General features: G+C 41.6%; 1 protein-coding gene and 2 non-coding genes across 11 annotated transcripts in view; 1 reads left to right on the top strand and 2 right to left on the bottom strand.

Annotated features, from left to right (window-relative positions):
• Positions 1–11,650, bottom strand: part of MPZL1 (myelin protein zero like 1) — a 90,906-nt gene extending 79,256 nt beyond the window's left edge. For all 9 annotated transcript variants that reach the window (XR_006415906.1, XM_044442182.1, XM_044442189.1 and 6 more), the window contains exon 1: positions 11,545–11,650. Coding sequence is in view for 8 of the 9 variants with exons in the window: in XM_044442182.1 (XP_044298117.1) it covers positions 11,545–11,626 (82 nt within the window). In the remaining variant the exon portion in view is untranslated. The remainder of the gene's footprint in view (positions 1–11,544) is intronic.
• On the top strand, positions 10,536–10,607 carry TRNAP-AGG. The gene has a single exon. It is a non-coding gene; the product is annotated as a tRNA-Pro (tRNA).
• Positions 11,361–11,432, bottom strand: TRNAP-CGG. The gene has a single exon. It is a non-coding gene; the product is annotated as a tRNA-Pro (tRNA).
• Positions 11,651–15,373: the final 3,723 nt, after the last annotated feature.

The following is a 15,373-nucleotide window of genomic DNA, read 5'->3' as shown; positions in this document are numbered from 1 at the left end:
ATGAAGGAGAAGATAAGGATGAAACTTTTGTTAAGTAAGTTGCCCACATTTAAAGGAAGTGTGATGCGGTGATAATGGGGGGAGTTCAATTATCCCGATATCTATTTGGAGGCAAATTCTATCAAAAGTGCTCCCTCCAAGGAATACTTGTCATACTTGGTAGATAACTTTCTTCTATAGGAAGTGGAGGAAAGAACTAGAGAATCAGCTCTTTGACTTGGTAACAGGGATGACTTAATGGATAAAGTGGAAGTTATGGGAACTCTGAGGGAAAGTGACCACAACATACTAGAGTTCTTAAATAAAGCAAAAATGGATTGTAGCCATACATGGACTCTGGATTTTGGGAAAGCTGATTTTAATAAACTTTGGACAATGATACGTAAGGCCCCCTGACAAGTGACCCTAAAGAAAAATGGAGTCCAAGATGGATGGGAGGTTTTAAAAAAGAAAATTTTGAAGGCACAATTACAAACAATTCCAACAAAAAGAAAAGATAGCCGATGAAAGAAGAAACCAGTGTGGCTCCACATAAAACTCTGAACTGAGCTAAAAACAAAAAAAGGACATGCATAGGAAGTAGAAGGAAGACCAAGTGGCAAACAAAGAGTACAGACAGGTGGTGCAGAAGTGCAGGAATGACATCAGGAAGGTTAAAGCTAAGAATGAGCTAAGGCTAGCAAGGGATGCCAAAAACAACAGAAGGGTTTTTTTTTTTTTTGTATGTGCACAGTAAGCAGCAGAGAAAAGAAATGGAGGTTCAGCTTCTCAGTGAGGATGGCAAATTGGTAACAAATGACAAGGAAAAAGCAAAAGTGCTCAATTTCTATTTTGGCTCAATCGTTTCCCAAAAGCAGGTTTATGAACACCCCTGGCAGAAAGGAAGTACTAACCAAAGAGTCAGGACTGAAGCTTGAGATTAATATACAAATGGCCATGGAACACCTAATTTCTAAGAATGAGTTGAAATCTCACAGTTCACCTTCTCCACAGGAGAGTCAAGATGGTATGATGGTTAAGAGCACAGGATTGGGACCTGGGTTCTAGTCCCCACTCAGCCATGGAGCCAACTGGGTGTCTTTGGGCCAGTTACAGACTCTCAGCCCAACCTACCTCACAGGGTTGTTGTTATGGGGATAGGATTGAGAGATAATGATGTAAGCCACTTTGAGTTCTTTAAAAAAAGAGAAAGGTGGAATATAAATCTAATACATAATAAATAAATCTCCAGGGCCTGATCAGCATCCTAAAGTCTAAAGGAACTGGCAGAAGAACTCTAAGAACCTCTGTCTGTTATCTTTGAGAAATCATGCAGGACAAGTAAAGTGCCAGATGACTGGAAGAGGGTTAATATTGTCCCTATCTTCAAAAAGAACAAAAAAGGAGGATCCTGGGAACTACAGATCAGTTATTCTGACACCAGTTCCTGAGAAAATTCTGGAGCAGATGATAAAGTAGTCAGTCTGTAGGTACCATGCAGACTATGGAGTAATTACTAGAAGTCAGCATAGATTTATCACAAACAAATTTTGCCAGACTAATTTGATCTCATTTTTGATTGGGCAGAGGATAAGGTGGCTAGGTGGAATCACTGAAGCAGTTGGTGTGAGCTTAAGTGGACTCTGGGGGATGGTGGAGGACAGGAAGGCCTGGAGGAATGTTGTCCATGGGGTTGCGATGGGTCGGACACGACTTCACGACTAACAACAACAAGACTGTGGGAATGGTATGTACATAATATATCTTGATTTCAGCAAAGGTTTCAAAAAAGTGGCCCATGACATTCTGATCAGGAAATTGGCTAAAAGTGGGTTTGATGGAACAGCTATCAGGTGGATCCATAGTTGGCAACAGAATCAGACTTGAAGAGTGCTTCTCAATGGCACCTTCTTAAATTGGGAAAAGGTAATGAGTGGGGTACTGCAGTGTTTAGTCCTGAGCCCAGTGCTCTTCAACATTTTATTAATGACTTGGATGAAGCGGTACAGGGAATGCTGATCATTGCAGATGATACAAAATTGGGTGGGATAGCTAATACTCTTGAAGACAGAAGCAAAATTCAAACTGATCTTGATAGGCTGAAGAGCTGGACAAAAACTAGAGAATGACATTCAGTAGGGACAAACACCAAGTTCTATACCTAGGATAAGGAAACCAAATGCACAGTTACAAGATGAGAGGCACTTGACTCAACAATACTACTATGTGCACAAGATGAGAAGTACTTGTTGTAGACCACAGGCTGAATATGAGTCAACAATGTGATGAGACTGCAAAAAGGGCAAATGCTATCTTCAACTGCATTGATATAAGTATCACTTCCAAATCACTTAAAGTACTAATTCCCCTTTACTCATTAGGCCACATCTGGAGCACTATGTCCAATTCTGGGCACCACAGTTTAAGAAAGATTCAGACAAGCTGGAAAAAGTTCAGAGGAGGGCAACAAGGATGATCAGGGGACTGGAAACAAAGCCCTGTGAAGAAAGATTGAAAGACCCGGGCATGGTGAGCCTTCAAAAGAGAAGACTGAGGGGAGATATGATAACGTTTTTCAAATATCTGAAAGGCTGTCACAGAGAGGAGGCCCAGGATCTCTTCTCAATCATGCCAAAATACAGGACATGGAGTAATAGTTAAGATAGGCTGGACATGCACATGGTGGGCATGTCATGAGCGGAGCCAGCTGGAGCTAGGGGTCAGACTAGATGGTCCAGGAGACCCCTTTTGACTCGCTTTGTTTCTATTTTTCTAATGGTTTTCGGTTACAGGAAGCCAAGTTCTGGCTGGACATCAGGATAAATTCCCTGACAGTTAGAGCAGTATGGCAATGGAACCAACTACCTAGGGAAGTCATGGGCTTTCCCATGACTGGAGGCGTTCAAGAGGCAGTTGAACAGCCATCTGTCAGGAATGCTTTAACTCGCGGTCCTGCATTGAGCAGGGAGTTGGACTCAATAGTCTTACAGGCCTCTTCAAATTCTACTGTTCTATCATTCTGTGTGTGAAAAAAATGCTGCTGGACTAGATGGACCATTGGCCTCCTCCAGCATGGCTTTTCTTATGTTCTTATGGCATGGCAATCTAGAGATTTTTGATGCTATTATAATTGTGTATTTGTGCTCCATGTTGATGTCATTTATGCTGGATCAAGTGTTGAAACTTCATACACAAGTATTTTTAAGCTGTTGATATTTTTCAGTCTGCTAGAAGATAATCAACTTTACATAAAACTAGAATTATTCAGGATTTTTATTCTGAAATGTTTCTAACTTTTAAAAGATACAGGTCTTGTATGGAATAGGATCTATAAAATCTATTTTTAGATTTTAAACTGCTGGATTTTGCTGTTTATTACTTCAGCTGAAGGACCATTGAATGAAACAGGATATGAGCCTGTAGTGAATTCTCAGTTCCTGCTTTGCCATGCCTACTTCCTGATTTGATCCACAGGTACAAACACTGTCTCAGTAGGGTTGCAAGTACAGTACATTAGCACTCAAAACCAAAGCTTGGGATTACTTGCTATTCACTCTGAATCATACTCTCATGGCAATTCACTGTGCACTAGGGGGTTGCTCAGAAGAGACAGCACAAGTGGGGAAAAAAAAGAAAATCAGAAGCAAAACCCATCCGTTCTCAAGGTAGCACTGAAGGGGAAAGAAAAGAGTATAGAGATTGTTCCAAGAATGCTGCAATCAAAAGAACATTCCCTCAGAAATAAGTCTCATTGAATGTTATGTACGTCTTAACCTCTAGTAAAGACTAACGGTCAGTAACGGTGTTTAAGAATACAGCTTTTCTTTACAGACACGCAACGGACATGCAAGCATGTCGCAGACAGAGAGGCCACCAAGAATCTGTTAGGAAACCCCCTCCCTAAGACCCTCACCAGTTCTTCAGTTATTACTGCTGCCCCCAAAGCTTTTCCAATCCGGTGCCCTCCAGGTGATTTAAAGCACAACTCCCATCAGTCCCCATCAACATAGCCAATTATCATGGATGATGGAAATTGTACTCCAAAACATCTGTCCTTTGGGCTTCCTCCATTCCAGTGACCCACCGTAACCCAGCCAACCACACCTTTCCCCCTCAAGCTCAGCTTAAAGCTCTGCTCTCATGGATGAGGGCGAGACTCGGTGAAATATTCTTCGAGCTTGCCCCCCCCCCCCACCCCGCTTTTACTTTCCACGCGCCCCGGCATAAACGCAGAATCGCGACAGCCCTCACACTGGCCAAGAGCAAAAGCCACGAGCAGCCACGCTGGAGACGTGCGGGCTGACGTGATTTCGCGATTCCCTGCACCGCCACCTCTTGCGGCTTTCGCTGCCGCCGCAGGCATCGCAGCCATCTTTCTGCTTCCACCCACCTTCCTGTCTCCCATTGTTACGTCCCCGCGCAACTTCTATGCATTGTTGCAGGTGGAGGGGACGTAAGTAGCGGGCAAATGGGCGATTTCAAAGGGGACCCAAGCATAAAAGGATTGAAAAACAAAACCTTAAAAGGGCCTAATATAGAGGAAGAGGAAGACTTTCTCCAAGCATAAGCAATAAAAAACTTTCTTTAATAGAAACTAGACAATATACTTAGATTTCAGCAGCCTATTTAGGGTACAGTCCTATGTATGTTTAGACAGAAAACATCCTACAACTCCCAGTCTTTTCCAGCCATACATGTCTGATTATGCATTGGATTGTACTCTTCAATTTCCTGCTGGCAGAATTGGGTGGATTTTATACTTGTACCAGAGCTCTGTGGCTTCAGTAGTTTGTTGCCAGCTTTTCTGGCCCATGTTGGTCCAAGCTTCTAAATCTATCTGTAGTGGTGACACACACTCACAGTATTTCAAAATCCCATTTCTGAGTGCATTCACTTGTGTCAAGTAGGTTTACAATGATGTGATTCCTGTCATAATAATGTCCTCCTAAAACAGAAGTGTGAGATAGATTAGTGTAGTCTCCTTTTAAGTTATTACTATCCTTTTATGTGTTAGACATTTAAAATGCCATACCTTAAACAGTTCCAAAAGTACTTTTGTAAGATCCTCTGTGTAAGTACATTAAAATCAAGCAGGTGACATAGATGAGATCCAGAACCAAGTGGCTTTACAAAATGTATTTTAGGTATAGGAAGGTAATCAGCATGTAATGGTCAGGTAAGCTAGGAAAGAATGTCATGGTTCAAGGGTGCAATCCTATCTAGACAGGAAAAATCCTGCAACTCCTAACATTCCTCTAACTAGCCATTCTGGTACATTTTGATCTTAAACATGCAGATGATTGCACCTCAAGTGTCCTTTCTCATCTTTGCTTCCCCCACTCCCTTTGCTTGTTGGGTAGAGCAGTCCTAGGGCCATTATGGAACGCGCTCCCCAGAGAGGTCTGCCTGGCGCCGTCGTTATTTGTTTTTCAGCGGCAGGCGAAGACCTTTTTATTTAAGCAGCATTTTAAATGTTATTATTGAATTTTATCTGGCCAGGGTGGCTTATTTTATATTGTATAATTGTATTTTATTTTAATGTATATATTTTAATTTTTACTTATGATGAATTTATTGTTGTAAGCCGCCCCAAGGCTTCAGCAAATGGGGTGGCATAAAAATGTTTTAATAAATAAATAAATTATAAAACATTCCCAGCTATGAATTTGGAAATGTGCTCCTGTCTTCTTTCTCTAAAGCTTCCTTTATGGACAGGGTTTTGGAATGGATGGTTGTCATGAAGTTGCAGGTATGTGTGGATGTCTCAGGACTCCATAGAAGTCCAAACCCTACTAATTGTCAATATTTTGGTTCCAATTTGTTGTGAGCACATTAGTTTAGGAAAACAGATACAAAAATATTCATATAGGACTGACTTTCTCTGAAGGACAGTATTTCCGGTGTAGCAAAAACCACTATGTGGGAACAATAATTTTCCAATCTTCTTCCGAAGTAGAAGGTATTATAATGAAGTAAAGAAACCATTGCATATAAACACATGGATTTCTCATTCAATTTAAACTGCGTATGTATAGCTTTCCTAAGAAATTACATCCTTCATATGCAATCCACCTAGTTCAAATAGGATGCAAATTAAATATATTATTATTCCAGCTTTACAAAACAAGAGCTAGGCAAATCTTTGACATTTTTCATGATCATCTTATACGGAATACCAAGATGTAGCTGCAATCCAATGCATGCTTGTGAGACTTACTTCCCAACAGATATGTCCAAAGTTGGGGCCAGATGTTTCAACTAGATTAGCCTAGGTCTTATAAGGGAAAGGTGACAATCTATGGCAATTTCAGTTAGAACAAAGCAAGCAGAGACAGTGTCAAAGATTTGTGTAGAACATGAGAATATCAACTTCCTATTCAGAGGGGGTGTTGGTTATTTGAACAATTCTGGAGAAAGAGAAGAGAAAGAAAGAAAGATGGAATATTTAAATTTGGAGTAGTGTTTCTTTTTAACTCCAAAGAAAATCCATCAAAGAAGTGACAGTCTCTTGCCTTTATCTAGCATAATTTTGGTCGGTTTAATGTGATGTTCTCCCTCCCATAAATCACCACATACTTTAAAAATCTTGTGTGAAAGTTAGAATGCATAGTTTCTTGGGGCATGAATGCAGGCATGCCATTTTCTGTATTGTAGCCTATACCTGTTAACTTGGAAGAATACTTTCAAGGCACAGTAAGAATGCATACATTTTCCTCTAATTAATAGCTTTCTACAGTTTTCTTTTTGCACCACAGGAACTACATTTAGAATCTATAGCTGCTGCAGCCACTAACTTTATTCTGCTGCAGATTCTCAATGTTTTTCTTCCAAACCTGTCCTAAATTAAGATTGAGCATTTCCTGTTTTGCAAGTCTAATACAGCAATTTATCCAGGCATTTTTTGGTTGTTCTATCTTGCTTGCAACATCTTAACAGAAGTTCAGATTAGTGAAATTATTATTTCAAAATGTGTTTTTGCAAGACAAATAGATTTCATAACTAGTAATGCACATATACATTCCCAGAAACATTATACGAGTGTAGTTCATTTTATAACCTTTGACACATTATCTGCTAGGAACAATAAAAATTATTTAAAGGAAAGTCAAAGTATTAAGAGTTTTTAAATTGTATTGATTAAGTTACCTTTTCTAAAAATAGTATAAGATTAATGCCAAGTACAAAACTGATTTGCTTTTTTTGGGTAGTATAAACCAAATTGAAATAAATAAACCAGAACTTAACTGCCTGATCTGAAAGTTATTTTGCACAGTTCCCTAAGGCAATGACTGCATAGACTTTCAATATTTGTTAAAAGGTTACACTATGTCACAAAGAATGATTATTCTCAACTGTGTATACCACCCTTCCCCAACCTTGTGCCTTCCAGACACATTTGCATGGCAGCACCCAGAATTTTCATACAATGGCCCTTGTGGATGGGAATTCCATGAGTTGTGGTCCAAATGCCTCTGAAGGCCACCAGGTTGGGGAAGGCTGATGTATACAGAAAAGTATGAGAATTGTGCACTGACAACAAGATTAGACCAGGATTCAAAGGCCACCCAGTTCAACTCAAGTTGGGATTCATAAATTAAAAAGGCTTCATGGTTCCAAATGACTACTATTGCAGTCAAACAACAGCTACTTTTTTTCCTCTTAATCGGATATGGAAAAAAATCTGTAGGCATAGTAGTCCCATAGAAGGGGATTATACCTGCCAAATTGTAGCAACATAGGTGGAGAATGGATGTAATTTGTAGAGATAGCCGGTTTATTTTGGCAGACCATTACCTTTTGTCCTGAGTGAAAAACCCATGAAGTTACATAATATCTCCTTGATTTACCTGTTTTTTGAACCATGGCATGTCACTCGTAATTGGTTTTAGTTGTTTTAAATTACGTTCCCATTTTGTATATTTGTATACGATTTTGTATACGTTCTACTGAAAGCCATTTAAGAAACATAATAATTTAATAATATGGAATACAGGACAATATGAAAAACTTGCATGTTTTGTGCACGTTTTATCTAGGAATAAAGACAGTGGGAATTTCTACAGAGTAAACATACCAGTCTTCCCCAGCCAGAGGTGTCTTCCAGCTGCGTTGGACTACAACTCCCATAGTTTCCAGCCACTGTGACCAACGACCGATCTGTGGAACCCTGATGAATAAGATCGCCTTGTGTCTTTCCTGGTTGGCCCTCACGCAGCCACCTCGCTTCCCTTCCCCCGCTTCCTCTTCTCAAGCAGCTCCTGCAAGCCGGGGAAGTGCCTTTGTGTGTTGCTTTCCTTCGTCCAGTTGCCCGGCCTGTCACAGAACTGGAAACAAGCCCTCCCTTTGAAGAGCTGGCCAGCTATGCTCTGTAAGAGAGGCGGGCCGAGTGTGTAGCTGTGCCAAAGAACATTTTCTCATTCGTTTTCGGCACCCTGGGTTTCTTCCCGAGAGAGTAAATGTGGACTTACTTGAATGGCCAGCTTCGGTAGTTCAGGCAGGCTATATGGCTGCAGTTCTCTACACGCTTTCCCTGGAGTACATTCAGTCGAACCTGTACACGCATGCTTCCTAGGAAGCAAGTCCCATGAGTGGTTCCTTCTAAGTCAAGTGGGAGTAAGACTTCAGAGTACTTCCAAAGAGTAGGAGCCAGCCCCTGGGTTCTGCGGTGACCTCTGCAATGAGGCCTCCCCAGGGCCAGCCCAAGACCCTTAGCTGCTGTGGCGAAGGACGAGTGAGAGGATGCCCCGTGCCTGTCCAATTGCAGAAGCTGACTGGAGGACACTTCTTCAGAGCTAACTGTGAGGCAGCATCCCATAGGGGCACCACACTTGGCATAGCGGACTGGCTCCAGGCCTTGGGCACCACAACTTCCCCCCTTGACCTTTCTGCTCCCACGCAGCATTTGCTGCCTGAGAAGATATTTTCCATGGGTCCTCAAACTATGGCCCAGGGACTGGATCCGGCCCGCCATGCCCATTTGAACCCGCTGCTGCCACCTTGCCCCACGTGTGGGGAGGCAACAGTTTGCTTGCTTGGAGAAAACAATCTCCAAGAGAGCAAGCTGCTGCCTCGTGTGCCTGCCTCCTGGTGTGTGCCGGCCCCCACCTCGCCTCCCCTCACGCGCCCGCCCGCCCATGCCTCGTCTCACCTTACCTCGCCATGCGCCCTGCCCCCAACTCAGCGCGCACACCCGTACATAACACCCCAGCACTGCCGGCACTACCTTTCTGGCCCTTGCCCAGCACCTTTCAACTGGCCCCCTGGTGAAAAAGTTTGAGGACCCCTGATCTTTTCATTCTGCTTAATGGCAGAGCTACATCGGAGCTACCTGGCCCTTACAGAGCTCTTCTAGCTTCCAGCTTTATTATTATTATTATTATTATTATTATTATAACATTTCTATGCCGCCCCTTGCCGAAACCTCGGGGCGGCTTACAACATGATAAGATACATTGAAATGCAATAGTACATAATAAATTACCATTAAATATAAAAATACAAAAAGAGAAAAAGATCTGGCTTTTGAAATAGCAACAACTGGAGGCAAATTTTTGGTTACTTAAAAGCACAATGTTTTGTACATCTACTAGGAACTAAAGCGGGGTTTACTCCTAGATCGTTGGGTGTCAGGTTGCAATTGCAGGATTTAAATCTCCACCCAGCCAGTTGCACGTCTTAAACCTATCTCAAAGGTTGTTCTGAGGATGTAAGTGGAAAGCGGTGGGGAGACCCATACATACTGTCTTGGAGGAAATGTGGAATATAAATGTAATAAGTAAAATATACATATATACCACTGGTAAATTTACCTGAAAACAACAACATGCCCCTGGACCTGTACACTCCTCTAGGATCCAGCTGATGTGACTGAAGATAATACCATCCAAATATACAGCATGAAAATTGGGGGAAGTCCTTTAGGTGATAGCCCACTGAAGAAGTCATGCATGTTTTTCCTAATTCTTAGGCCACCATCGCCTTGTAGTAGGCGTATCAGGCACCTACATGGCATGCATCCTTGATGGCTCCCATAAAGCTATGAGATGCTTCCTTCTCTTCTTTGGTCCTTATACGCTTGTGCAAACACGTCGCGGCAACAAAACCGGCTCTTTTTTCAATTCAAGGAGAAAACTTTTTTATTTTACTGTCAAATCTTAGCTGGGTGATGAAGAAATGCAGTGCAGCCAGTAAAACTCCCCTTTTGGATGACCTTACTCATATTATACATCATTTTTATTGTGCTGCATGAGCCAAAGGCTATGGCAGTGCAACATGCAAATAGGAAATATACCAAACATGGTAGAGCTACAATTTTGGGCTATCCCGCAAGGGTTAATTTTTGCAGAAAACATTCTGTCAGAAGTAAATCATCTGAGAGGAATTGCTTAGTATACTGACATGATGAATCGAATGTGGGTATTGCAACAAAGCATTTCTACAAAAACGGCGCATTGTTCAATATTTTGAAACTGAGATCTTCAAACAAATTCTATCCCTATGAAACAAGGAAGCCGTGTTAGCTTCTTGTAAAACGGCGTGAAAAGCTGCAAAAGGCTGGCTCGTTGGTCTAGGGGTATGATTCTCGCTTAGGGTGCGAGAGGTCCCGGGTTCAAATCCCGGACGAGCCCAATTTTTGTAATTACCATTTTCAAACAGAACAAAGAACACGATTTTTAAAATACATTTTCGAATGGTTTTGGCTCCTTTCTATGATTTCTATACGCGTTTATAAACAGATTTGATTGGTATTACTGATTATATGACTTACGCACACGATATCTTATGAAAATGCAATTCTTTTGCTATTCTTCTTGTACATTGCATAACCTTTGAAGAAAACAAGTAAAACCATAGCGAATTTATTTCTACCTATTCACTTCTCTCTTTATTTCTAGTATTATTAGAAATAATATTAAGAATCGGACGCAGTAATATTAAAAAGGGGCCCTGCTAGGGAGCCTGAATAGAATAAAATAAATGTCAGTCTACCTGACCAGTCCAGTAATGTATTCGAGCATCAAAACAAGAGTTAATTCATGCATTTCTTAACCTATGCGCAATTCCCAGTGTTGTGATTTTTTTCTTTCTTTGCGTGCGCTATGGATGCGTTGTCATTTCCTTCTCAACACCAGAGCAGGGGAAATGTTTGAACACAACCACGCGAACCTTTATCAGAGCCCTCTTTCTACCCCGGTACGCCATGCTAACTTTCACTCTTTCTGTAGCGCGATTGCCTTTCTGTTTATGCACTGGAGCAGTTGCACCTCTTGGCCCTTTCCCTCTGCTTAAACCTCTTCAAGGCTCTAATCGAGCAACTGTAAAATTAATAAGCTGTTGAGGTCCCCCAAAATAGGAATGACTGAATCACTCCCTCAAACTATGGGCTCGTCCGGGATTTGAACCCGGGACCTCTCGCACCCGAAGCGAGAATCATACCCCTAGACCAACGAGCCGCTCTCAGTTGACTCTTCCTCGGCTCACTTCTTCACTTTTATCCCGCCCCTATTGCAAATGCGGAAGTGTCCTACTGACGAGTTTCCATTATTTGATATTATACACCCTCACCCTTCTCGTCCAGAACAATGGTTCCGGCCACGATCCTGACGATACCAAATGAATTACGGTCAAATAGCGTTGACAGTGCCATCCGTCCACCTCGAATGGGGAGTCTTTTCTCTCCAGAAGAGGGACTGGTGAGATACAGAAGGCCGTATCTCCGCGGAAAAGAGAAATACCGCTCCGCCCTGAATACGAGAACGTTTCCCTTTTCGTTCATATATAATTACAGCGTCCTGGCTGGGCCGCGGAACTCGAGTGGATCGGTTCGTTTGAATCGTTGATGAGAGTAGAGCTGGGACACGAGCGGGACTATTTCCCTGCCTTCACAGAACTATTTTGGGATGCTTCTTTCCCGCCGCGGAGGGACATTTTCGCGTATCTCCCGCTGTGATGTCTGAAGCTAATTCGGATCCGGCCTTTAACCCTTTCCTTGCTGAATGCAGCAAACGGCTTGCTTCCAGATGTGGCCACGCCTGCGTTGCCAATTTTTGTCCACCTCACGACAAGACCGAAGTCATGATAAATGGAATTTTCCTGATAGGGAAAATCATGGAGAAAATTCACTTGCCATTCGAATCCTGTTTGTGGTGATGTTTTTAAAGGCGCGGGAGCACTACAAAGAGGAGAAACTGGGTTTTAGTGCCTGGAGCAGTATACCGTAACAGGTTTTTTTTGATAGAGAAATAAATAAATGAAATGAAGCGGTCTGCACCAAAAGCAGTCGACATCTAAAATATTAAATTGATTTTAATGGTTGTACAATGCTTCCCTATGCAAGAGCAGAAAGCTTATTTTTATTGCATCTGTGTTTCATGCTCTATCTTATTACTGTACCTGCTTTTGCTGAATTGCTGTGAACCACCAAGAGAACTTCAGATATTGGGTGTTACAGACATGACACAGTAGTTAAATGGCCTTTCTGTTCATAAGACCTAACAATGCTAATTTCACCATTTTCCCATGTTCAAAGCATAAGGGGAATGCATGCTTTTCTTGGAGCTTCTTGGGGGGCTTCAGCTGCCAAACTCACTGTACTTGAGCAGAGCTTAAGGGCAGCATGCACTTTGTCCTCATTTATTGAGTTGGTGCCTAAGGGTCACTGGAAGGCTGTAAAAACCTGTCATATATTTCTAAAGAGCTTTGCAGTAGGCCTGTGGAATTTTTTATGTACTTAAAGATGCACTCTAGCATGAGTCTGTTCCATTTAATATTGTAAAAACACTTCATGTAGATACTTTGTTCAAGGTGGGTGAGTGGTGACTGGAGAGGCCCTTCTTAATGGGGCCTTAATTGTGGAACACCCATCCTACAGACACTTGGTTAACAACTAATTATTTCAACTTTAGGCACCAGGTAAAAACAATATTGTTCTCTCAGACCTTTTACTGTATGATTTTGCTGCCTTGGGGTGCAGTCCTATGTTCCACACACTTGATGCATGCAGTCCTCCAAACACAGAGGATTAGATTCACCCTATGCATGGAATGAGATGAGGCAGAAGCAGTCCTCACTGTTGTGCCTTGTGCTGGGTATTTTCGCTAAAAGGCCATTTTTAGCATCTAAATTTAGTGCTAGGGAGGAAGATGAAAGGAGGCCAGGAAGTTAATTGGATTTGGAACAAGTTTGTGGTCCCAGCCTCCTCACCTCTCTTCCCCTTGGCATTCCCCTTTTCCCTCACTCCAAGGCCCAGTTGCAACCTTTGCAGCAGAATATATTGAGCAATGTTTTTCTTGCAATGGCTACAAGGGAGTTCCAGCTCCAAGGCTGCAAGGCCTCAGAAATGGGGTCCAAATAATCCTATAGCCCCACCCCCCCAACGATGTCAGAAGGCCATAGGATTGCACTCTTACTGCTATGTATTTCTTGTGTTTTAAAGGTGTATTCAAGTGACTGTATAAGGTGCATTTACTTTTATACCTGTTTCTTCTGCTTGTATTGTTTCTTTGAAGTACCGGTAGCAGTTGATTAATCCTTGTTAGCCACTTGCATGACACTTTAAAAAATAAAATTTGCAAACTGGTAGCTTAACTATTTTGTCTTTTGAGCCCCCAAATGATCAGATTCTCCAAACTGATCCAGGTAATGAAGATTTTGTGTGTGACAGAATATATCTTAAATGTGCAACAGCCTGTGTTGCCTTTGTGGAACCTGGGGTTGGCCCTACTATAAGGCAGAGTGGGGCAGTTGCCTCAGATGGTAGATGCTGGGGTGTGGACAACAGTGAAGTGTTGGTGGACAGAGCCTCTGGGTGCTGTGCAGCCTATCCTGCAACCCCTAAGCTAACTTAACTCTTCTGGGGTAGTCAAGGATATTCTCGCATTGACAGTGTTGAAGCATCACGCTTGTTGGCTTCTGTATGTGGAATGGGGGGAGTGTTTATCCTATGCCTCAGGAAGTAAAATATGTTGGGTCTTGTCTGCATTATACTTTGAAAGACATAGACATAGATGTATGCATGAATGTAGCCACATGGAAGCTAATGAAAAACACTCAGCCATATCAAAGTGCTATGGGGTGTCTCCCAGCTATACACTTCTGTCACGCAGACACTGTGAGGTAGGCAACATGGTGTCCTCCACATTTTTTGGTTTATAACTCCCATAAATCCCATCCAGTATGACCAATGCATTACAAGAGATTTAGGCCAAAACATCTGGAAGGCACCATTTTGCCTGGAATTCTTTGAGTGAATGCTTTTTGGTAGCTTCCACATGGGAGGGGCTTCCTATTTTAAAAGTGATCCAATGCAGACACTTTGTCCTCAGTGTACAAGACTGACACTGTTTACTCAACTCCTAATTCAGCTGCTTCCCCAACTGCTATACTTCATAGAACACTTCATTGCCAATAATGCTTGTGTCATTTTGCTAATGAAATCCTGATGCTGGAAAAAGTCTTACTGCAGTTTATGTAGAAAATTCATAAAATTCCCCGTTTCTCCAGAAAGCCACTCTATAATTTCTAGCAAGTGTCTTTATTTTTTTCTACTACCTTTAACTAATTAAAAAAACCTCTTCCAAGTTCCTTAACACTGCAAGGAATTAAGAGAACAAATATATTCATGTGGGATTTTGTTTTTGGCACACTTTTCCATCCAGAACATTTGATTTTTATTATGCTACATTTCTCTGTTTTTCATGAACAAAAGATTTACATGCTTGAACATCATTCATTTAAAAAAAACACCGAAGATACTGGGGTGTTCTAAACATAACAGCAGAAAATTCTTAGTAGTGGGCATGCCCTTTTTTCTTTTTTCTTGCTATATCCTTCCAAATCCAAGAAATCTATCCCCATAAAAGAAATTGAATACCAGTGGTTACTTCTGTGTGGAATATTAAGGTGAGTGTACTTGATTTCTGTACTATTCATCAGAATACATTTCTCACTATTTTCTGCAAGGAGGGTCCTGGTTTTAACATTATGCATACATGCCAGATTTCTCAGTTTGTTTTATAAGGAAGTAATGATTTTTGCAATGCATTGTCCTCAGTTCAGCTTTTAGAGTTAATTCTAGACAGCTTTCTAAGAGCTGAATTCGTGTGATTTGTATTTTATGTGCCAGTTAAGAATGGCATAAATGTTGTTTTGTAAGCACTGTCTTTGAATACCAGCATTCTCCTCCTCCTTTGATGCTTTTGACTCATCTGAGGTTTAAACATGCTTGTCTTGTTATGCAGCCTTAAAAAAGAGAGAAAAAAGGAAAAGCTACATTGTATTATGCTCTGGACGTCATCTTATTGTCATTTGCGCTACAAGTGTTTTTACCTAAAGTAAATGTGACTGCAAAGTTGCTTGAATTTGTATTATGCCAAACAGTTCCAAATACATAAGC

The sequence above is a fragment of the Varanus komodoensis genome, unplaced genomic scaffold (assembly GCF_004798865.1).
Source record: "Varanus komodoensis strain SLA01 unplaced genomic scaffold, ASM479886v1 scaffold4, whole genome shotgun sequence".
Classification (NCBI taxonomy): Eukaryota; Metazoa; Chordata; class Lepidosauria; order Squamata; family Varanidae; genus Varanus; species Varanus komodoensis.
The sequence above is the reverse complement of the archived record's forward strand: the minus strand, read 5'-3'. Positions and strand labels throughout refer to the sequence as shown.